Here is a 22,531-nt window from a genome sequence, read left to right as displayed (position 1 = left end):
TTCAGGCCATGGACAGTTGATGCCAATGAGACGACTAGCAATGCGATTGTAGAAGGAGCCTACGATACGACTAATCCCCTTACTGTGCTTGGCAATAGCTGTGAGCGGTTATCAAAATGAAGACGATATTTCGAGGTGAACTTACAGCAAAGTCAGTTCTGTTCGTCGGAGTGTTCTTTAGGTATAGATATGCAAACCTGTCTTTCCATAAAGCGAAAGTATCATCCTGGAAACTATGAGTCCACCACTTGTAAGACCATGACTCGCTGCATGTTTACTCTTCATTACTTGCAGGGTCAGTATCTTTTTTCCAACGTCTCTTCTCGGTGGCGGCATTGAACGGTGACTTTATGTGGTGTGGCCTCAGTAGCCAATCATAAGACATCAAATGTTATGCTGAAGTTTTCACGGCGATCCATCAGTGACAAGGACCATTAGGAGAAAACAGTTGCTTCGACGGTACAACAGTAATATAACAGACGAATCCAATTCTCGTTGCAACTTGCAAGTCAAACTACTAACTAACCGATGCTACATTAAACGAATTCGAAAGGAGTGTGATGGACCAAAACGAGGTCAACTGTGGCTACCTACTGTGATAATGCTATAGCTAAAAACCAAGCAAAAAGTCCTCAAGGCTTGTTAGATCCTTGAAATGAACAGGTTACGATGCAGAGTGCTCTGTTTGCATTACATCACCCCGTGTACGGCCAACTATTTCTCGCGACTGGACTCGCTCTTTCTTCTCAGGCGCCATGTCGACAAACGGCGCGGTTGATTCCACGCCCTCCATAGGAGTACGTTGCGGAGATGCGATTGGGTCCATATCCACATTGACAGGTGGCGATGGCGTGCGTTGAAGTCTCAATTTCTTTGTTCTAGCGGAAGGATTAAGGAAGCCACACTTCGGGCATACGTATTCTGACAGACGCATCAGTATGTCGAAGTGAGCAGGTTCTGAGCGATCTCACGGGTGTCCTCCCAGACGCTCTCCTTAACGAGCCCGTTGTGTGAGAAGCACTTCTGGCAAATCAATGCGTAGCGTGAGGCAGCCACGTTCATTGATGATTCTTCATCGCCTAGAATGGCATCGGCGAGTTTGTCATACCATCGCTTACGAGTCGGCTGAATTGGCTGTGGCGTTGCTGCAAGATGTCTCAGAGTGTCAAACTATCCGCAGACGCGTAATCACGTACGCGAAAGCTGTAGAGGTACATTCCTTTGTTGGACGACAGGTGTTTGTAGGTGTGCCAATGATGTTGCGGACAGTGGTGTATGGAGCTGTGAAAGAGGCTGCGGGCGGCGTATCGGGGTGCCGGGATCAGCGTATTTCTCAAGCAGGCTCCGTGTTGAGTCATAATTGGTCTTTTTCTTAATTTCTTCAACTTTGGCTCGCTGCTTTTGAGTGACAACTCTGAGGGTTTTTTCTGCCGCACTCTCGTCGAATGGTGAAAGAATTTGTTTCTGAAAAACTCACCTTCGCGTCCGCCTTTCCAAGAATACCATATCTGCATCATCCTCCGTGTAAATAATATTCTAGGGTGACACATGAATGTGGTGGGAATAGATTTAAGCGCATGATAGCACGTACATTACAGGTCCCACTAGGACTGCCACTTTCGCTAGCAGTGAGTCATGCCACGCTGTTGGAAGTATACGCGTATACCACAAGTATACAAATGAAATCCATAGAGAGAGCGTTCCAAGCGTGAAGTGGAGTGTCGTCCGCCGCTCACGGAGTCGGATCTCTGCCAGACGTGTCTGTCGTCGTGCAACATCTGCTGCAAGTGCAGAGAGAACTTCCTCGTAGTTCTCTGACCCACCCTAGTAGAGAAAATTTAGCGCAAAACCACAGAAAAGGGCTGATGAGCTTACCTTTGAGAACCAGCGGGTTACAAGGGACATGACGGGTTGGAAGAAGCAGAGTAGTACTGTATAACACGTCAGTTGGACAAATCGGGCTCATTATGAAACACGCCCTGCACAGCCACATCATCCACCGTCTCTAACTTGCCCGATGCCGAGCTACATTCGTTTTTGCTCCGCATCGGACGTCCAGTGCGAGCGCTATATAGCCATGGACGGAGCGCAATGGCTGCTAGGTATCTTACTCAATTTCTTGGAGGAATTGCTACCTTTTACATGCCGATGCCGCACATGCCAAGCCCGATTTCATTAACAGACAGCATCATCAACAAAACGAAGTTCTCGGTTGTTCAGAAAGGCCACTATCAAGATCCGCTCTTAGCGCTCAAGGAGGTGGTTTCTACTGCTAATGCAGACGTAAATGACGACGACTCGGAGGCGATAGCGTCCCTTATGCACGGAAGTGGAACGCGATGGTTCAAAACGCGACCGGAGGATGGCTTACCATTTCCTTTAAAACCGGCGGACCTTCAGGATGACATGGTGGCAGCCAGGTGCAGGGTACGAGATGAGCTTATGAAGTAAGGGGTCCTTGCAGACGAGACTAGGCATGTGGCGGACGAGTGGTGTAGTAACTGGAACTTCGATTCTGTCACCATATTCCTATCAGTTCATCGATTTTCACTTGGGGTCAATGCGTCGTACATCTCAGAAGCGCCCTTCAGACACGTTCACTAGCAGACCTTTACCACAGGCAGGCACTTCTCAATTCGTTGCTTGTTTATGTCCAGTACGTTTACTAATTTTTGTAATATGAACTGGTTTTGTTGACCCTGGTCCCCATCCACTGAATGCGAACAAGCGAGCCCGCTTCGACAAAATTATTTTCGTTCGACTCGTTCCTTCCACATTTTGTTAGGACCACTCAGACCTACTCTCTGCGACACAAATTTGACACCAACGACTTTACTTGCTTCCAGTTTGCAAGAATCGACCTGCACCTTGGACCAATATGTCAACGCCCAAATGAGCCAATGGCTACAAAGAGTCTCCTGGTTGCCCAATAGAAACTTGGATTGGATGCTAAGGCCCAGCAGTTTCCCGCAACTAGCACATCTCAGTCCTCCTTCATGATTCCGAAAAGTCGCCTGGCCCTCGTTATTGTTTTCTGCTTCGTGCTTCCCAGGCACTCGTACATTTCCATTTATTTTTTAAGTTTCGCCGGTTCCATGCCTTGCGTCTCAATATTCTTGCATGTAAGTACATTCTTACGGTGCTCTTGTTGTTATTATATACGTCAAAGAGAGCATGAGAATTATACTTCGTACAATCTTCTTCTGTTCTGAAGAATCTCTTACCCAGTCATCTTTAAAACACGTCGTTCGCACTGCGATTTCAAATACAACACTACGTATACATGCAATAGACCAATAGACGATGGATTAGCTACACACTCGATTATTGCACTCTATAGTATCTGGCATCTCCGCAAGTCAATTTGCTGGGACGGGTTGATCGTAATCAAGAGCTACAATGACCGAATTGATTAACTGCGAAGAACGTAAAACAATGGATACTCACTCCTTACAGTAGTGCTGCCAGCGTGTCCCATGTGCCATGCGACTCAAATCAAGCTCAACACATCTTTTCCCAATCACTAATGCAGTCCAAGAATTATAAAATGGTTCTCGGGAAGTGGGTGGTACCCAGAATAAGAGCCGACGATTTGGTCCTAACACCCATCCATCAGCTCCCAGCAAATAAGTGTGGTCGTCGTCAGAGGCGCCTGCGAGTAGCTCAGCAGTGTCGCACAGAGTATGTGTCGAGTTGGATGAGAAGGAAATAAAGTTGTTGTTCACAGTGTTGGGTGTGGGGATAACCACTGTTGGATGTGAGATACAACTGCCGTGTGGGGAGGATGGTGAACGGTCTGCTTCGGCGTGGTCCTGCAATGACTTCCTGATTGCTGCATACCAGACACGGACAGTACCATCATGTGAACAAGAAATGATGCGAGTCCCATCCCATGAGAAAGAGACTGAGTTGACCTCTTCAGTATGCCCGCGCAAGGGCTGTCCGATTGGCTGCCCTGTCGCTACATCCCACAGCCTGACAGTCATATCGAGCGAACCAGAAACAATGCGAGTCCCATCAGGCGAGAACGAGACTGATTTGACCCAATCAGTGTGTCCCTCCAAGGGCTCGCCAATGGGCAACCCCGTTCCTGCGTCCCACAACCGGATTTTTTCATCGTCCGAACCAGAGACAATGCGAGTTCCATCCCACGAGAAAGCGACTGAGTTGACCTCCTCAACGTGCCCCTTTAAGGGCTCACCAATTGGCTGCCCCATCACTGCATCCCACAGCCGAACTGTCTTATCATCCGAGCCAGAAACGATACGAGTCCCGTCCGGCGAGAACGAGACTGAGTTGACGGAAGAAGTATGTCCCTCCAAGGGTTCACCGATTGGCCGCCCCGTTCCTGCATCCCACAGCCGGACCGTCTTATCCCTCGAACAAGAAACGACGCGAGTTCCATCCGGCGAGAATGAGACCGATGAAACCGAAGAAGTGTGCCCGCGACAAGGTTCACCTATTAACTGACCCGTCCCTGCATCCCACAACCGGACAGTCTTATCTGCAGAGCCAGTTGCGATGCGAGTCCCATCCAGAGAGAACGAGACCGAGTGAACTTCTGCAGTGTGCCCCAGCAAGGGCTCACCGACTGGCTGCCCTGTTGCTGCATCCAACAGCCGCACAGTGCCACCCTTGGAACCAGTTGCGAAGCGGGTCCCATCCGGCGATAGCGAGACTGAGGTAATCGAATTGGCGTGGCCTCGGAAGGGCTCATCAACTGGCTGCTCTGTAGATACATCCCACAGTCGGACAGTATTATCAGCAGAACCAGTCGCAATGCAACTTCCATCCGGAGAGAATAAGACTGAGTAGACATAACTGGTGTGTCCCACCAAGGGCTCACCGACCGGCTGCCCTGTTGTTGCATCCCACAGCCGGACGGTTTCATCATCCGAACCTGTAACAATGCGACTTCCATCCGGCGAGAACGAAACTGACCTCACCCAATCAGTGTGTCCCTCCAAGGGCTCACATATGGGTTTCCCTGTCGCTGCATCCCATAGTCGGACAGTCTTATCTGCAGAACTAGTTGCGACGCGAGTTCCATCCGGAGAGAACGAGACTGATAAGACTGAAGAAGTGTGCCCTGTCAAGGGCTGCCCAACTGGTTGCCCTGTTGCCGCTTCCCACAGCTGGACAGTCTTATCGTTTGAACTAGAAACGATGCGAGTCTCATCCGGCGAGAACGACACTGAGTAAACCCCACTAGTGTGCCCCCGTAAGGGTTCACCAATTGGCTGCCGCGTTGCTGTATCCCATAGCCGGACCGTCTTATCGTCTGAACCGGAAATGATGCGAGTCCCGTTCGGCGAGAATGAGACCGATGAAACTGAAGAAGTGTGCCCTAATAAGGGTTGACCAACGGACTGCCATGTTTTTACGTCCCACAACCGGATAGTGTTATCGGCCGAGCCAGACACGATGCGTGTCCCATCTGGCGAGAATGAAACTGAATAAACTGACTTGGTGTGCCCCAGCAAGGGCTCGCCTACTGGTTGCCCAGTCGCTGCATCCCACAGTCGCACAGTGCAATCCACTGATCCGGTTGCAATGCGAGTCCCATCTGGTGAGAACGAGACTGAGTTAACCGTATCTGTGTGTCCGGTGATCACGGTCTGAACAACCGTCCAGTTGATATCACGTCCGGATGCCAGATGAAGAGAGTTGGGAAACCGTGCAGAAAACATTCTGAATAGCGGTGAGTTCAAGGGCGAGAACGGCAATGCTGACACATAGAGATGCGGTGTGCTGCGCAAAATGAGGCATCCGAAGACTTGGATAAATCTCTGCACGTCCACTGCAGCGGACGAGGCATCTTCATATCCAGTGTGACCCTGCAATTGTGATTGTGTGTGAGCGAGCATGTTATATAACACTCAATAATAATGTACTCACCTTCAACCACTTGGCAATAAGCGGGAGAGTGGTGACTGCGCCGCTCAGCGCATTGATAAGGCTGAGTACCTCGAGCCAGAAGAACAGTCGCTCATGCTCGAAAAGTGATTTTATTTCTTTGGCGAGGTCTGGATCGAAGCGAGTTGTTTGTACATGGACAGGCCAAAATCGACAGGCATAGGATAGATGTGGAGGGATGCATTTTTCAACTCGGTCTAGCAGCCCGGGATCTTCGGAATTGGGGAGATACGATGATTTTAGATCGCAGATATTGAAGGAAAGTCCGTGTTCCATCACTCGAAGCGATGCGAAAGCAAGGTCGCGTTGTACTTTTGACACGTCGATGAAAAATTCTCCACTGTGTGATTGGTCTGTCAGAAAGTCGCGGAAAGAGACATGAAGGGGCCGGATTGGGGTAGATGAGTTTGTGGTGCCGCTGAGGAGGGATCCCATATGTTTGACCATGACTTGCACTTCGTAGCGCTCGCTTTTGTCTGGAAAATGGTGACGCATGGCGTTCAGGGACTCCAGAGGAAGAGGTTCAGATGCGCCAAGGACTTGTCCCATCACGGAACGAAATCTTGTTAGCTGTTTGTGCCGAGACGTGGAATGTGGAGATTTATCTATTCGCATGATCTCCGTCAAAATGAACTCGTACATATCATACAACAAATTTTCCCGCTCAGCGGGATTGCGGGATACCACAGCATCGAAGGACTCGAACGGAGATAAGCCAGGAGGGGGTGCTTTGATGGATTTACAAGCAAGACGCGCCCACTCAAACAGGCCATCAGCTTTTTTAGCAAGCGCCGCAAACTGTGTGTCCCCAAAATCCGAAGACTCTTCCAGCTCGTTCGATATGTAGGCGTGGATGTCACGCTCTGTGGTGGCTGATGAAATGTCGTCCATGGACATCCGTCGAATATGCTGAGCGCCTGCAAGCGCTGCTTCTATATCATGGAGCGGGCGAGAAGTAACGATGATCCGGAAGTTTTTAGGGAGTTTCGTGATGTGGGTGATGGTTGGATCTCGAAGTTTACCGGCAAGAATACGTAGAAGGTCACTGCGTGTCTCCGCTGCCTTGCCACTTTCGTCCAGTGCATCTATAATGATCACGACAGGCCCCACGGGTGACTCAGAAAGCTTCCCTAACGGTTCGATGAGAAGCTTCTGCCACTGCTGTACGACATCCGCTGTAGTCTTGAGCGCATTTGCGTTCTGGACTGCATCCGCTAACGCTCGTCTCATCTCGGGATGACGGTCAGCCAGGTCGCGCGCGATAGTGGAGAAAACTTTTTTATGGCGATCGTCCGTGTTTCGGTCGAAGCAATAACAAGAACCGAGTCCACCCACCCCGATGAACGAGCTAGCGATCGTGTGAGCGATGGCTGATTTACCCGTTCCAGCAGGGCCGGATAGCCATAGCACGCATGGAACATCATCTCTACTATCGTTGATCCATCCCATGATGTCAGAGAGAATGTCCATGCGCGTCCCTGGCAGGCATCGCTTCCTAGTATCTAGTCCTGCGGCCTCCGCATAAGCCATACCACTGAGGTCCAGTATTTCGCCTGTAGAAGTATGAATGGGTGTCGAGCCAGAAGCATGTCCGAATCCTTACTTGTGCGGTGGGTGTAGATTGCTACGTCGCGAGCAACTTGGTCCCGGAAGTTTTGCATGAGCGCATCCAACACGTTGTTATACCGTTGTATCGTATCGTCTGTTTCCGAGATGACGTTCTTTCCGAGTCTCCTCCCTAATAAGATTGAAAATCTGCAAAGTGAAATAACTTGTTATAGAGACTCACAAAAGTTTTTCTTCTCTGAATAATCCATGATGAAATGGGCACATTCAAGGGTCTGTTGAGAGACCTGCCCCAAGATAGTGCTCATGGACGAAATTTGATGAAGCGTGTCGTCTTGCGTCATGAAGCCATACACTTGACCTAACTTCATGTAGAGGCTGAGTATCGCGTCGTCGCGATTCGCTTGAGCGAGAATTATCTGCGTGCCGAACGACTGAGCAGGGAATATAAATAAGAGCGAAGAAGAACGTACTTTTGATGCGCAAGATAGCACACCCAATGCCATCTTTGCATACGGATGTACCTGTAGAACGGTATTAGTCTAGTTCTGATGAGGAAGAGAGAAATCATACATTCGCGAGCTTCCCTATAACAGCATCGAATATCTTGAGAGGTCGAAGATATGTGTCCTCGAATGTACATGCATCTGCTGGTGCATTTTGTGCAGCAGAGATTCCAGATGCCGCAGGTCCCGATAGTAGATTCATGCCTTTGGCAGCTTCGTTGACGTCTCGGAGTGCCAATTGGGGATCAGTGCCTTGTTTCGCACCAGGGGAAACATCCTGAACCTGCACCAACAGAATTTATGCAAAGTGCATAAACTAAAAGGCGACCTACCTCGATATTCGGAATCGATGAGACATCTTTACGATCGACAACTGGGGTAACAGGGTCACGGCTGCGTGAATCTTTCAAGCTCGAGCGCTTGTGTACAATATCAGCCTTATCCCAGTACGCTCAGCATTGAATTCGACTCACAGAAATCTTTTTTATTACGCCATTTGTAACCTTCCCCAGAAACCGGCAGATTTTGCCACGGGGTCGGCCCTAGACAAAGGACGTGTCGACAAGAGTCAGCATTTCGACTTCATGAACATCAGCCACCTACCGGGCGCTCAGCAGCGTTTGTTTCGTTTAGTGTCTCGATATCCGGAGGAGGAACTGACTTTGAGTCCCCCAATTGATTGGCGTCGTTCATGGTGAATAAACTCTGGGGTTGATAATTAGTCTGAGCGAGGTGGAGTGCGACAAGAAGCGGAGAAAGAAAGAAGGGGCTCCATCTCATTTAAATGCAGGACCCTTGACTACAAGCCTCGAGGTAATATTTACTGCTGTATTGACTTCAGGCGCCAAGTATTGGGTGTGCGCCAGAGAACTCCGGAAACCGCAAGGAAGTCGAGGCAACGTCGTCTTAAAGATTTGTAGCAGGGTAATCGACTCATGAACCAGTGCTTAAAGTCAAGAACATTAAACAGCGTCAGAGTTGAGTCGATTCAGCTGATCTGCCGATAGATAACATAACATCAAATAACATGCCAGCCACGATCATGTCTAACAGTTCGGAGTAGCGTTACATAAGTCACATGCTCCGAAAGAATATGTGACAGTAATTGTTGAAAAACGTTTTCAGCCTTACGATACTATGTGATACCTGTTAAGGGCCAACTTGGCACATGTCAATGATAATTGGGTACAATTTGCCACACTCGAAGGACTTTTCACTGGGAAATTTTATCTGTTGCGGCGTAGTGCGTGACATCTATTCTTGTCCATTCACTCTTCATCACAAGAGACGCTGCCGGTACAAACACTGCTGGTTTCTCTCCATTCCACCAGGCTTCATATCATATTATTATGTTATTAGTGTATGTCACTTTGTATTCGCCTGACGTTTGCCACATTGACATGATACAGCCTATCATACCCAGTGAAAACTGACTATGACGGGAGGAGTCGTCACATGCTTAGAAATGATTTTCCTTTTTAGTTACATGTTGGTATATGCTCATTTATCATAATCCGACTCATTGCATACGTTGTGCTCGTAACGTTGCGTTGCGAAGCGCTAACTTCGTATATTTCCTTAGTCTTTGCTTTGCTTTGCTTCTCCATCGCACTTCGCCAAGCGTGTAGGTTCGTTACGTTGGAGTCTTTGCACTCATAGCCATATTCCAATCTATAGAAAACATGCCTACAAACGAGTCCGCTGAAAATGTCAGTCTCTGTGTGTGCTCGAGATACAACTTCGGGAGGCCACATAGCGTGTCGACAGCAACTTGGCGCCGACATCTACAAGAGGCTCCAGAAGATGAGAGAGAGAGTATTCATCTGCGCAGAGCGCTACCAGAACACATGTCCCTTCTTCCAGCTGACCAAAATCTTCCACTAGACTCCGAGCCTGCAGCACACCGTGTCCCTGATCCTCCTGGTGCTCTGTCTACCAGTAGTGCTCGTCGTACTGCTGCATTGCGGGAACTTGCTAAGCGCGCACGAGTTGATGAGAGTAACAATCATGCTGTCGGACGTCGCAAATGTGCTCGGAATTCTGAGCCATCCACCTCCAACGTTAACAAAAACAATAACACAGACAACGATTTTGAGATGGATGACAATCTGGTACGTTTCTTTGCCTTGTTATGATCTAAATTTTTCAATAGTCATATTACAGTACTATGATGATCAAAACCACCCTCCGGAGCCAGATGCACCTGAGCATAGACCTCCCCCAGTGCCGGATGAACTGAATATGCCTCAAGAACTGGATATGCACCAGCACCACCCTCCGGAACCAGATGCACTCGAGTATAGACCTCCCCCAGTACCGGACGAGCCAGACATCCCCCATCATCTCCCTCCAGAACCAGACTTGCACGAGCACCACCCTCCACAAGAAAATGCGCATCTGCCGCAGTATGAGTTAGAATTTGAGCGAAGAGAACGGCCGCACATTGATGTGGAGGCCCTTGCACGTAGCGCAGTGCTGCCGAAGGTTAAGGAGACAATGGAATTTGTCCTTGCCCTCAAGCAAGCATCCTTGGAGGACCAAAGTGCTAAAATGAGCGATGAAGCGCTCCAACGTCTCCGTAATCCACCTCGTGGCCCCATCGACGTCAATAGTCCTGCCATCCGACACAGTATTTCGACATACCTCGCACTTGAACATGCCTCGCAAGATGCGTATAACCGTATTCGCAGGTCATTGATGCAGAACTTTTCTGGCATTGATGGTGTTGACGACATCTTGAGCTTCCATGCTGTCGAAAAGCTCGTTGCTGCTCACACAGGTGTTGAACCCATAATACATGATATGTGCTCCCAGTCGTGCATGGCATATACTGGACCTTACGCTACGCTCGAACACTGCACTGTGTGTGGTACTTCTCGATGGGATCAAGCCAAGCTTGCAGCCAGCAATGGCCGAAGAAAGGTTGCTGCGCAAAATTTTTCAACCATACCATTAGCCCCCCAATTGCAGGCTCTTTACCGTAATCCAGACAGCGCATGCGACATGCGTTATCTTCACGAGCGCACACAGGAAGTGCTGACAGAGCTTCGGGCAACAGGTACTATTCCTGTCATCGATGACATCGTGATGGGATGGGACTATCTTACTGCAGTGATCGACGGGGATATCAAGGAAGGAGACATTGCTCTCATGGTCTCATTGGATGGTGCGCAACTCTACGAGTCTAAGGAGTCAGACTGCTGGATTTATATGTGGGTTGTTTTAAACCTCTCCCCCAACAAACGATACCGCAAAGTACATGTCCGTCCAGGTGGCTTTATACCTGGACCAAACAAGCCAAAGAATGTCGATTCTTTCCTCTTTGTTGGAATGCACCACCTTGCAGCCATCCAAAACGAAGGCCTTACCGTGTGGGATGCATCCCGTGATGCAACATTTATATCGGACATTCACCTCATATTCACGACGGCTGATGGGCCTGGACTTGTGTATTGGGACGGAATGGTGGGGAACAGTGGGAAGAATGGGTGTCGGATCTATTGTGGAGTACAGGGCCGAAGAAAAACTCGCGGGACTCGTTACTACCCAGCACTCTTGAAGCCAACTGATCATTCAGTCATCGGGAGCAACCATCCAGATATTGATGTGTTCAAAATTCCGCTCGGAGGATCTGATGACTACGAAACTAACTTAAAACGCCTCATTACTTCTCCAAATCAACGTCAGTTCGACCTCAGGAAAACGGAGACAGGTATAACAAAGCCCCCTCTAATCCTTGGCCTAAGTCCTTCACGCAGTCTTGGAGTCCCATTCTGCATGACGACGGACATCATGCACCTCGCAGCAAATCTTAGCGATCTCTTACTGAGTCTCTGGCGCGGAACTTTAGACTGCGGACCATCAGACAATGTCGAAACTTGGGACTGGGCTGTCTTTAGAGACGAGGGTACCTGGACTATACATGGAGCAGCAGTTGAGAACGCCGGACCCTACCTTCCCACTTCATTTGATCGCAAGCCTCGTAATATTTCTGAGAAGCTTAACACTGGCTATAAAACATGGGAATTTCAACTGTACATGTTTGGCCTCGCACCTGCACTACTCTACGACATTCTACCCCGGAAATACTGGTCTAACTACTGCCAACTCGTCCGTGGATTCCAGCTGATGTGTCAATATCGCATCACAGCCCAGGAACTTGTCCATGCCCAAGCACTTTTATGCTGCTGGGAGCGGGACTTTGAACTCTTGTATTATCGTCGCCGAGAAGATCGCATCCACTTCATTCGTCCATGTGTCCATCAAACCAACCACCTCGTCTCAGAAACAGTGCGGAAAGGCCCATCAATATGCTATGCACAGTGGACTATGGAACGAACGATTGGAAATTTGGGTCAAGAAATTCGTCAGCCCTCGAATCCTTTCGCAAACCTCTCACAAGAAGGAGTTCGACGCTGCCGCATTAATACCCTTCTCTCCATAATGCCTGAGCTCGACAATTCACACCAAGGCCTTCCGAATGGTTCCGTTGATTTAGGAGATGGGTATGTGCTTCTTCGCAAACGAGAACGATATGCGAAACTCCCAGACGGTGCAGATGCACAAGCAATCGCCAATTTTCTTGGTGCTCGTCGCATGCTTCCTCGCATCAAGAAATGGGCCCGACTTTTGTTACCCAATAAGCAGGTTGCTCGCTCAGCTTGGAGAGAGACCACCAAAGCGCGTGAGCAAGTGCGAATGTCACGCAATGTGAAGGTTTGTTTGTTTTATTAAAACATCTTCTACATGCTAACTCGTTATAGTTTAAAGTTGCTGGACAGTTTCAATTCGGTGAAGTGCAATATTTTACCAGGCTCGCAGTCGAAGTGGATGATGCCAATGAAGATAGTGACGATGAAGACAACTGGCATTTTTTGGACATCGCTGTGATCCAAATGTATTCACTCCCTGACGAAGCTCTCCTGCAACTTTCTTCCCAGACGGTCGCTTCCTGTACCCACTCTGAGCAAGTCTTGGCTATTGATGTCAAGGATATTGTCAGCGTGATCGCCATGGTTCCACACAAACCAACACTTCCATCGGGGCTTACAGAGGAGCGTTTTTTTATGATTGAAAAGCCGGGCTTAGATGTATCTGATCTTGGAGTTCGCTACAGTGCATATCATGATGAGGACGACGAGGACAATGCTGATGATGCCAGAATCGAGTAGACATTATTTCTAAAGCTCGTAGTTACAGTTATTATAGTTCAATGATTTTTTCTATTGCTACATATGAGGAATGCGAGAGTTCGAGTGGATCTGAGTGCACAACAGCAAGACAACATGAGAGCAATCTGACAGCAAGAGGACAGAGGACGCGAGAACAAAAGACGAATTAGAAATAGTGGGGCATCCCAAAAATTTGAAGGATGTCATCTGCTTCTCTTCTGGCGACTGCGGCAGCAACATCCGAGTTTGTAAGTTGGCGGACCCAGTAGCACCAAGGCTTGTCAGTACGATTAGGATTGGCTGGATTGTTGCAGCGCAGTGAGAGTAGACGACATGGAGACACTGTACAAGCACTATAAATGAACAAGTTAGATTACAATACAGACAAATATTGTACTTACATTGCCGGAAGAAGTTCAGGAAGGTCCTCCTCGACCTTAATTGTCAGATCTTCCTCAGGCTCGGTTTTGATGTTCTCCTCCTCAGACTTAACCACTGGCATCATGTCTTCATCCGGCTTCGATCCCTCATTGCGACGAAGGTCTTTGAAGCGAAAAACAACTCTCTATACAATTATATATGTGGGATCAGCAAATAAGCACAAAAAAACACGCACCTTTCGTCCAGGAGATTCCATGTCTAAAGACAAGACATAAGTAGCCCACGACGCGTCTAAACCATCGATCTCGACAACAACAACATCCCCGAGCATCGTGACGTTGGATGAGCTAATGATAGTTGGGGAAGACATCGATGTGTGGTAAGTCGTGAAATGAAAGGTACCGTGTCGAGACCGAGACAAGTTTCTCAATTCGGTATTTTCCATCGGAGACAGAATATTGAATACAGACGACTCAATGAGTCTTGCTTGTAGTTTATATCGAGCCAGTCTGTCCTATCACTAACTTTATAATTCTTACAGTTCTAGTATGTTCAGTATGGCTGGCGAGGGAGGCTCTAGCCTCTGGAACAACAGTGCATTTTCAGGGTCTTATACGCCTTCTCCTGGACCCTCCTTGGCAAATATGACGTCACCCGAGGCAGATTCATTCTCACCACCCCCAGCGCAAGTCCCACAGCCTCAATTCAGCTTGTTTCAGCAGGTGAGTCACTTGCTACTGTTTCTATTAACTTACTGTATGTTTTAGGGTGCATATATGCACGAAAACCAAGCCTTGCGAGAGCGTTGTGGAATCTTGGAAGCACAGGTCACCAAACTCTCCATTGAACGTGATACTATACAGTAAGATTTTGTATGTACTTCATGTGCATTCTCTAATGTAATGATAGGGCAATGTTTCACCAGCTCGCCTCTTCTGTGCGCCTTGATGAAGCTGTGGAGTCTCTCGGCTCCAAAGGCACACACCTATCACTGGCAGCACCCTGCACCAGTAACACCAAACGTCCGACTCGTGAGACACATCCCAAGGTCAAATTTTGGAACCAGGACGCATTCTTGGATTGGGCAGAACGAGCTAGCGCGCAAGGGCTTCATCGCGGGAAAATTCCTTACCTTGAAGGTGAAAACGGAGAACTGGTCCCTGAAGCAACAGTCAAAGCTATTCGCAAGACCCTGCGTGGAGGATGGTCAGAACTTGTAAATCGCCAGCTTGCTCCGAAGTCGTGGGGCAAGTTGTCGTCGACGGGAAACCAATTCATTCATTCACTCATGGAAAAATCGTACCCACTGTTTACTCTCGCTAACAACGGATGGAAACTAGATTATCTGTGCAAGTCGTCTTACTCCGCATGGCGAAGGAACCACCTTGATGACAACGGCAACTGGAAATCAAGGAAGGATGGCAATGACGACAGTGATGACGACAGCGACGATGGAGACTCCTCGGACGCAAAAGGTAAGAAGCGCAAGAAAGTGAAGCGCTCAAAGTCCGAGGTCCCAGAAAAGAAACTCAAATGTAGGTTCTCACTTGAGTTGCTTTACCCTACTAACAATACCATACTGTAGTTACTCCGGATGTGTCGATTCCCCCTTCTTTGCCTCCAACTCCTTCGATACCACCAGCAGTACTTCCTTCCCCAGTGCTATCACCATCTCTGGATCTTTTGGACTCGGAGAGTGCAAGCATTCCCACTACCGACGGCGACACTGCAGAGCCTTCTCATACCATCATCGAAGAGTCTCTGGAGAGTGCGAGTGTCACTCCTACTATTGTTATTGCAGAGCCTTCCCATCCCATCGAAGAGTCCGAATCTCCCACTACTCTTCCAAGCCCTATCACCGTGTCATCTCATCCTGCCGGCGATCCGCTTGAGGAAAAGGAAAATATACCACCACCACAGCCACCTACCGCTACACCTGCACCAATCAAAATCACTGTATCCAATCCCATGTTGGTTGTACGTTGCTTTTATTTGTTGGCGTTACTTACTTTCTTTAGCTCGTTGCTCGCGCTGGCTGCCGCTGGCGTGAAAATTCCTCTGCTGCCTTCCGATTCTGTACCTATGCAAGCACCTATTGTTCCAACCGAAAAAGTGTCTGTCCCATCCGACGGAGCCAACTCCAACCTCCAGAAAGGCAAAGCAGCCAAGGCAGGAAGCAAGAGCTCGAAAATGCGCCCGAGCCCTACTAAGAATGGACGGTACGTGTTTTTTTCTCAGACTTTCCCTTTACTAATGGGTTGCAGTAATCTATGCGCTCTTCGTTGGCTGAAGCAAATCAAAATTGGCGGGACGACGGAGGAATTTTGTGCTTATTATGGGGATCTGACACTAGAGCAACGAAAGGCAAGTGATATAATCTCTTGTATTTGAGTTGATTCATTCACACTGGCCGGTAGGGATACGACGAGGAAGCAGCTGCACTCGTAAGTCCTTGATTCTCTCGATGGACCTTCTAAATCGTCGTCTACTAGGTCGCTACCGATACATGGACCAAAGCTGTCTCCGAAGGACGACTTTATTAGATTCAGCACCATCCGATCCTGCACCATCCGACATACGCATTTCCTACAACGTTTTCGAGTGTTTTCGAGCCGTTTCGAGCCGCTGTCTGCACGCGTCGTGTTTTCCAAGCCGCTATCTGTGTTTTGAGCTTTTTTGTACCACCTTTTGTACCCCCCATTGCTACAGTGCCTAATATTATTCGAGCATATTTGCGCACATTTTCAACTGTCTGGCAAGGGATGCGAGTATATGCATTCAAATGCGCAAATATGTTTTACATTGAAAAAAGCACCTATGTGCATGAGGAAACCCGCCCCCGCATATATTGAAATATGCGGATTCGCTCACTACGTGTCTTATAATGTTCTCATATGTTTTTCTATCGAGCTGCTGACAAAATCACTTATCGTCACACCACGACTCCTCCCGTCATAGTCAGTTTTCACTGGGCCTGAGCGCTCATTACCTACGCAATTCAGGGAAAAGGCAATGCGTGTATCAGGGTAAGACTCGGAGACGTACAACTTCACAGCATATAGGCTATGATACCCAGTGAAAACTGACTATGACGGGAGGAGTCGTGGTGTGACGATAAGTGATTTTGTCAGCAGCTCGATAGAAAAACATATGAGAACATTATAAGACACGTAGTGAGCGAATCCGCATATTTCAATATATGCGGGGGCGGGTTTCCTCATGCACATAGGTGCTTTTTTCAATGTAAAACATATTTGCGCATTTGAATGCATATACTCGCATCCCTTGCCAGACAGTTGAAAATGTGCGCAAATATGCTCGAATAATATTAGGCACTGTAGCAATGGGGGGTACAAAAGGTGGTACAAAAAAGCTCAAAACACAGATAGCGGCTTGGAAAACACGACGCGTGCAGACAGCGGCTCGAAACGGCTCGAAAACACTCGAAAACGTTGTAGGAAATGCGTATGTCGGATGGTGCAGGATCGGATGGTGCTGAATCTAATAAAGTCGTCCTTCGGAGACAGCTTTGGTCCATGTATCGGTAGCGACCTAGTAGACGACGATTTAGAAGGTCCATCGAGAGAATCAAGGACTTACGAGTGCAGCTGCTTCCTCGTCGTATCCCTACCGGCCAGTGTGAATGAATCAACTCAAATACAAGAGATTATATCACTTGCCTTTCGTTGCTCTAGTGTCAGATCCCCATAATAAGCACAAAATTCCTCCGTCGTCCCGCCAATTTTGATTTGCTTCAGCCAACGAAGAGCGCATAGATTACTGCAACCCATTAGTAAAGGGAAAGTCTGAGAAAAAAACACGTACCGTCCATTCTTAGTAGGGCTCGGGCGCATTTTCGAGCTCTTGCTTCCTGCCTTGGCTGCTTTGCCTTTCTGGAGGTTGGAGTTGGCTCCGTCGGATGGGACAGACACTTTTTCGGTTGGAACAATAGGTGCTTGCATAGGTACAGAATCGGAAGGCAGCAGAGGAATTTTCACGCCAGCGGCAGCCAGCGCGAGCAACGAGCTAAAGAAAGTAAGTAACGCCAACAAATAAAAGCAACGTACAACCAACATGGGATTGGATACAGTGATTTTGATTGGTGCAGGTGTAGCGGTAGGTGGCTGTGGTGGTGGTATATTTTCCTTTTCCTCAAGCGGATCGCCGGCAGGATGAGATGACACGGTGATAGGGCTTGGAAGAGTAGTGGGAGATTCGGACTCTTCGATGGGATGGGAAGGCTCTGCAATAACAATAGTAGGAGTGACACTCGCACTCTCCAGAGACTCTTCGATGATGGTATGAGAAGGCTCTGCAGTGTCGCCGTCGGTAGTGGGAATGCTTGCACTCTCCGAGTCCAAAAGATCCAGAGATGGTGATAGCACTGGGGAAGGAAGTACTGCTGGTGGTATCGAAGGAGTTGGAGGCAAAGAAGGGGGAATCGACACATCCGGAGTAACTACAGTATGGTATTGTTAGTAGGGTAAAGCAACTCAAGTGAGAACCTACATTTGAGTTTCTTTTCTGGGACCTCGGACTTTGAGCGCTTCACTTTCTTGCGCTTCTTACCTTTTGCGTCCGAGGAGTCTCCATCGTCGCTGTCGTCATCACTGTCGTCATTGCCATCCTTCCTTGATTTCCAGTTGCCGTTGTCATCAAGGTGGTTCCTTCGCCATGCGGAGTAAGACGACTTGCACAGATAATCTAGTTTCCATCCGTTGTTAGCGAGAGTAAACAGTGGGTACGATTTTTCCATGAGTGAATGAATGAATTGGTTTCCCGTCGACGACAACTTGCCCCACGACTTCGGAGCAAGCTGGCGATTTACAAGTTCTGACCATCCTCCACGCAGGGTCTTGCGAATAGCTTTGACTGTTGCTTCAGGGACCAGTTCTCCGTTTTCACCTTCAAGGTAAGGAATTTTCCCGCGATGAAGCCCTTGCGCGCTAGCTCGTTCTGCCCAATCCAAGAATGCGTCCTGGTTCCAAAATTTGACCTTGGGATGTGTCTCACGAGTCGGACGTTTGGTGTTACTGGTGCAGGGTGCTGCCAGTGATAGGTGTGTGCCTTTGGAGCCGAGAGACTCCACAGCTTCATCAAGGCGCACAGAAGAGGCGAGCTGGTGAAACATTGCCCTATCATTACATTAGAGAATGCACATGAAGTACATACAAAATCTTACTGTATAGTATCACGTTCAATGGAGAGTTTGGTGACCTGTGCTTCCAAGATTCCACAACGCTCTCGCAAGGCTTGGTTTTCGTGCATATATGCACCCTAAAACATACAGTAAGTTAATAGAAACAGTAGCAAGTGACTCACCTGCTGAAACAAGCTGAATTGAGGCTGTGGGACTTGCGCTGGGGGTGGTGAGAATGAATCTGCCTCGGGTGACGTCATATTTGCCAAGGAGGGTCCAGGAGAAGGCGTATAAGACCCTGAAAATGCACTGTTGTTCCAGAGGCTAGAGCCTCCCTCGCCAGCCATACTGAACATACTAGAACTGTAAGAATTATAAAGTTAGTGATAGGACAGACTGGCTCGATATAAACTACAAGCAAGACTCATTGAGTCGTCTGTATTCAATATTCTGTCTCCGATGGAAAATACCGAATTGAGAAACTTGTCTCGGTCTCGACACGGTACCTTTCATTTCACGACTTACCACACATCGATGTCTTCCCCAACTATCATTAGCTCATCCAACGTCACGATGCTCGGGGATGTTGTTGTTGTCGAGATCGATGGTTTAGACGCGTCGTGGGCTACTTATGTCTTGTCTTTAGACATGGAATCTCCTGGACGAAAGGTGCGTGTTTTTTTGTGCTTATTTGCTGATCCCACATATATAATTGTATAGAGAGTTGTTTTTCGCTTCAAAGACCTTCGTCGCAATGAGGGATCGAAGCCGGATGAAGACATGATGCCAGTGGTTAAGTCTGAGGAGGAGAACATCAAAACCGAGCCTGAGGAAGATCTGACAATTAAGGTCGAGGAGGACCTTCCTGAACTTCTTCCGGCAATGTAAGTACAATATTTGTCTGTATTGTAATCTAACTTGTTCATTTATAGTGCTTGTACAGTGTCTCCATGTCGTCTACTCTCACTGCGCTGCAACAATCCAGCCAATCCTAATCGTACTGACAAGCCTTGGTGCTACTGGGTCCGCCAACTTACAAACTCGGATGTTGCTGCCGCAGTCGCCAGAAGAGAAGCAGATGACATCCTTCAAATTTTTGGGATGCCCCACTATTTCTAATTCGTCTTTTGTTCTCGCGTCCTCTGTCCTCTTGCTGTCAGATTGCTCTCATGTTGTCTTGCTGTTGTGCACTCAGATCCACTCGAACTCTCGCATTCCTCATATGTAGCAATAGAAAAAATCATTGAACTATAATAACTGTAACTACGAGCTTTAGAAATAATGTCTACTCGATTCTGGCATCATCAGCATTGTCCTCGTCGTCCTCATCATGATATGCACTGTAGCGAACTCCAAGATCAGATACATCTAAGCCCGGCTTTTCAATCATAAAAAAACGCTCCTCTGTAAGCCCCGATGGAAGTGTTGGTTTGTGTGGAACCATGGCGATCACGCTGACAATATCCTTGACATCAATAGCCAAGACTTGCTCAGAGTGGGTACAGGAAGCGACCGTCTGGGAAGAAAGTTGCAGGAGAGCTTCGTCAGGGAGTGAATACATTTGGATCACAGCGATGTCCAAAAAATGCCAGTTGTCTTCATCGTCACTATCTTCATTGGCATCATCCACTTCGACTGCGAGCCTGGTAAAATATTGCACTTCACCGAATTGAAACTGTCCAGCAACTTTAAACTATAACGAGTTAGCATGTAGAAGATGTTTTAATAAAACAAACAAACCTTCACATTGCGTGACATTCGCACTTGCTCACGCGCTTTGGTGGTCTCTCTCCAAGCTGAGCGAGCAACCTGCTTATTGGGTAACAAAAGTCGGGCCCATTTCTTGATGCGAGGAAGCATGCGACGAGCACCAAGAAAATTGGCGATTGCTTGTGCATCTGCACCGTCTGGGAGTTTCGCATATCGTTCTCGTTTGCGAAGAAGCACATACCCATCTCCTAAATCAACGGAACCATTCGGAAGGCCTTGGTGTGAATTGTCGAGCTCAGGCATTATGGAGAGAAGGGTATTAATGCGGCAGCGTCGAACTCCTTCTTGTGAGAGGTTTGCGAAAGGATTCGAGGGCTGACGAATTTCTTGACCCAAATTTCCAATCGTTCGTTCCATAGTCCACTGTGCATAGCATATTGATGGGCCTTTCCGCACTGTTTCTGAGACGAGGTGGTTGGTTTGATGGACACATGGACGAATGAAGTGGATGCGATCTTCTCGGCGACGATAATACAAGAGTTCAAAGTCCCGCTCCCAGCAGCATAAAAGTGCTTGGGCATGGACAAGTTCCTGGGCTGTGATGCGATATTGACACATCAGCTGGAATCCACGGACGAGTTGGCAGTAGTTAGACCAGTATTTCCGGGGTAGAATGTCGTAGAGTAGTGCAGGTGCGAGGCCAAACATGTACAGTTGAAATTCCCATGTTTTATAGCCAGTGTTAAGCTTCTCAGAAATATTACGAGGCTTGCGATCAAATGAAGTGGGAAGGTAGGGTCCGGCGTTCTCAACTGCTGCTCCATGTATAGTCCAGGTACCCTCGTCTCTAAAGACAGCCCAGTCCCAAGTTTCGACATTGTCTGATGGTCCGCAGTCTAAAGTTCCGCGCCAGAGACTCAGTAAGAGATCGCTAAGATTTGCTGCGAGGTGCATGATGTCCGTCGTCATGCAGAATGGGACTCCAAGACTGCGTGAAGGACTTAGGCCAAGGATTAGAGGGGGCTTTGTTATACCTGTCTCCGTTTTCCTGAGGTCGAACTGACGTTGATTTGGAGAAGTAATGAGGCGTTTTAAGTTAGTTTCGTAGTCATCAGATCCTCCGAGCGGAATTTTGAACACATCAATATCTGGATGGTTGCTCCCGATGACTGAATGATCAGTTGGCTTCAAGAGTGCTGGGTAGTAACGAGTCCCGCGAGTTTTTCTTCGGCCCTGTACTCCACAATAGATCCGACACCCATTCTTCCCACTGTTCCCCACCATTCCGTCCCAATACACAAGTCCAGGCCCATCAGCCGTCGTGAATATGAGGTGAATGTCCGATATAAATGTTGCATCACGGGATGCATCCCACACGGTAAGGCCTTCGTTTTGGATGGCTGCAAGGTGGTGCATTCCAACAAAGAGGAAAGAATCGACATTCTTTGGCTTGTTTGGTCCAGGTATAAAGCCACCTGGACGGACATGTACTTTGCGGTATCGTTTGTTGGGGGAGAGGTTTAAAACAACCCACATATAAATCCAGCAGTCTGACTCCTTAGACTCGTAGAGTTGCGCACCATCCAATGAGACCATGAGAGCAATGTCTCCTTCCTTGATATCCCCGTCGATCACTGCAGTAAGATAGTCCCATCCCATCACGATGTCATCGATGACAGGAATAGTACCTGTTGCCCGAAGCTCTGTCAGCACTTCCTGTGTGCGCTCGTGAAGATAACGCATGTCGCATGCGCTGTCTGGATTACGGTAAAGAGCCTGCAATTGGGGGGCTAATGGTATGGTTGAAAAATTTTGCGCAGCAACCTTTCTTCGGCCATTGCTGGCTGCAAGCTTGGCTTGATCCCATCGAGAAGTACCACACACAGTGCAGTGTTCGAGCGTAGCGTAAGGTCCAGTATATGCCATGCACGACTGGGAGCACATATCATGTATTATGGGTTCAACACCTGTGTGAGCAGCAACGAGCTTTTCGACAGCATGGAAGCTCAAGATGTCGTCAACACCATCAATGCCAGAAAAGTTCTGCATCAATGACCTGCGAATACGGTTATACGCATCTTGCGAGGCATGTTCAAGTGCGAGGTATGTCGAAATACTGTGTCGGATGGCAGGACTATTGA

The 22,531-nt window shown here is 48.2% G+C and overlaps 8 protein-coding genes across 8 annotated transcripts; 4 read left to right on the top strand and 4 right to left on the bottom strand.

Moving 5' to 3' along the window:
- Nucleotides 1–408: 408 nt before the first annotated feature.
- On the bottom strand, nt 409–1,926 carry HD556DRAFT_1396789 (uncharacterized protein). Its single transcript, XM_041303712.1, has 6 exons — nt 1,876–1,926; nt 1,592–1,824; nt 1,478–1,536; nt 1,197–1,427; nt 972–1,145; nt 409–921 (listed from the first exon to the last, which is right to left on the bottom strand). The coding sequence occupies exons 1-6, from the start codon at nt 1,903–1,905 to the stop codon at nt 665–667; spliced, it is 984 nt and encodes a 327-aa protein (XP_041156700.1). The 5' UTR covers nt 1,906–1,926; the 3' UTR covers nt 409–664.
- A 7,909-nt stretch (nt 1,927–9,835) lies between these two features.
- HD556DRAFT_1311239 (uncharacterized protein) lies at nt 9,836–10,227 on the top strand (the record flags this gene model as incomplete). The annotated part of the gene is made up of 2 exons (XM_041300523.1): nt 9,836–10,099; nt 10,141–10,227. The coding sequence occupies 2 exons, from the start codon at nt 9,836–9,838 to the stop codon at nt 10,225–10,227; spliced, it is 351 nt and encodes a 116-aa protein (XP_041156699.1).
- A 2,090-nt stretch (nt 10,228–12,317) lies between these two features.
- Nucleotides 12,318–13,159, top strand: HD556DRAFT_1243522 (uncharacterized protein; the record flags this gene model as incomplete). The annotated part of the gene is made up of 2 exons (XM_041298387.1): nt 12,318–12,635; nt 12,752–13,159. 2 exons carry the CDS (start codon nt 12,318–12,320, stop codon nt 13,157–13,159), a joined length of 726 nt encoding a protein of 241 aa, XP_041156698.1.
- A 166-nt stretch (nt 13,160–13,325) lies between these two features.
- Nucleotides 13,326–13,910, bottom strand: HD556DRAFT_1311237 (uncharacterized protein; the record flags this gene model as incomplete). The annotated part of the gene is made up of 3 exons (XM_041300522.1): nt 13,326–13,512; nt 13,561–13,724; nt 13,776–13,910. 3 exons carry the CDS (start codon nt 13,908–13,910, stop codon nt 13,326–13,328), a joined length of 486 nt encoding a protein of 161 aa, XP_041156697.1.
- A 187-nt stretch (nt 13,911–14,097) lies between these two features.
- Nucleotides 14,098–15,931, top strand: HD556DRAFT_1446870 (uncharacterized protein; the record flags this gene model as incomplete). Its single annotated transcript, XM_041307168.1, has 6 exons — nt 14,098–14,262; nt 14,308–14,402; nt 14,450–15,075; nt 15,126–15,510; nt 15,559–15,759; nt 15,805–15,931. 6 exons carry the CDS (start codon nt 14,098–14,100, stop codon nt 15,929–15,931), a joined length of 1,599 nt encoding a protein of 532 aa, XP_041156696.1.
- Nucleotides 15,932–17,193: 1,262 nt separating this feature from the next.
- On the bottom strand, nt 17,194–19,027 carry HD556DRAFT_1446869 (uncharacterized protein; the record flags this gene model as incomplete). Its single annotated transcript, XM_041307167.1, has 6 exons — nt 17,194–17,320; nt 17,366–17,566; nt 17,615–17,999; nt 18,050–18,675; nt 18,723–18,817; nt 18,863–19,027. The coding sequence occupies 6 exons, from the start codon at nt 19,025–19,027 to the stop codon at nt 17,194–17,196; spliced, it is 1,599 nt and encodes a 532-aa protein (XP_041156695.1).
- A 187-nt stretch (nt 19,028–19,214) lies between these two features.
- Nucleotides 19,215–19,799, top strand: HD556DRAFT_1311234 (uncharacterized protein; the record flags this gene model as incomplete). Its single annotated transcript, XM_041300521.1, has 3 exons — nt 19,215–19,349; nt 19,401–19,564; nt 19,613–19,799. 3 exons carry the CDS (start codon nt 19,215–19,217, stop codon nt 19,797–19,799), a joined length of 486 nt encoding a protein of 161 aa, XP_041156694.1.
- Nucleotides 19,800–19,965: 166 nt separating this feature from the next.
- HD556DRAFT_1243483 (uncharacterized protein) lies at nt 19,966–20,807 on the bottom strand (the record flags this gene model as incomplete). Its single annotated transcript, XM_041298381.1, has 2 exons — nt 19,966–20,373; nt 20,490–20,807. The coding sequence occupies 2 exons, from the start codon at nt 20,805–20,807 to the stop codon at nt 19,966–19,968; spliced, it is 726 nt and encodes a 241-aa protein (XP_041156693.1).
- Between the last annotated feature and the right edge of the window lie 1,724 nt (nt 20,808–22,531).

This window comes from Suillus plorans (genome assembly GCF_016647745.1).
Source record: "Suillus plorans strain S12 chromosome Unknown HD556scaffold_57, whole genome shotgun sequence".
Taxonomy (NCBI): Eukaryota; Fungi; Basidiomycota; class Agaricomycetes; order Boletales; family Suillaceae; genus Suillus; species Suillus plorans.
This window is presented reverse-complemented; position numbering and strand designations above follow the sequence as displayed.

Coding starts and splice junctions, on each gene's coding strand:
- HD556DRAFT_1396789 (XM_041303712.1), bottom strand. CDS start 1,905: ATGTCCCTTGTAACCCGCTGGTTCTCAAAG. Junction 1,537..1,591: donor GTCCTAGTGGGACCTGTAAT/GTACGTGCTATC, acceptor GTGTCACCCTAG/AATATTATTTACACGGAGGA. Junction 922..971: donor GAGCGTCTGGGAGGACACCC/GTGAGATCGCTC, acceptor TGCGTCTGTCAG/AATACGTATGCCCGAAGTGT.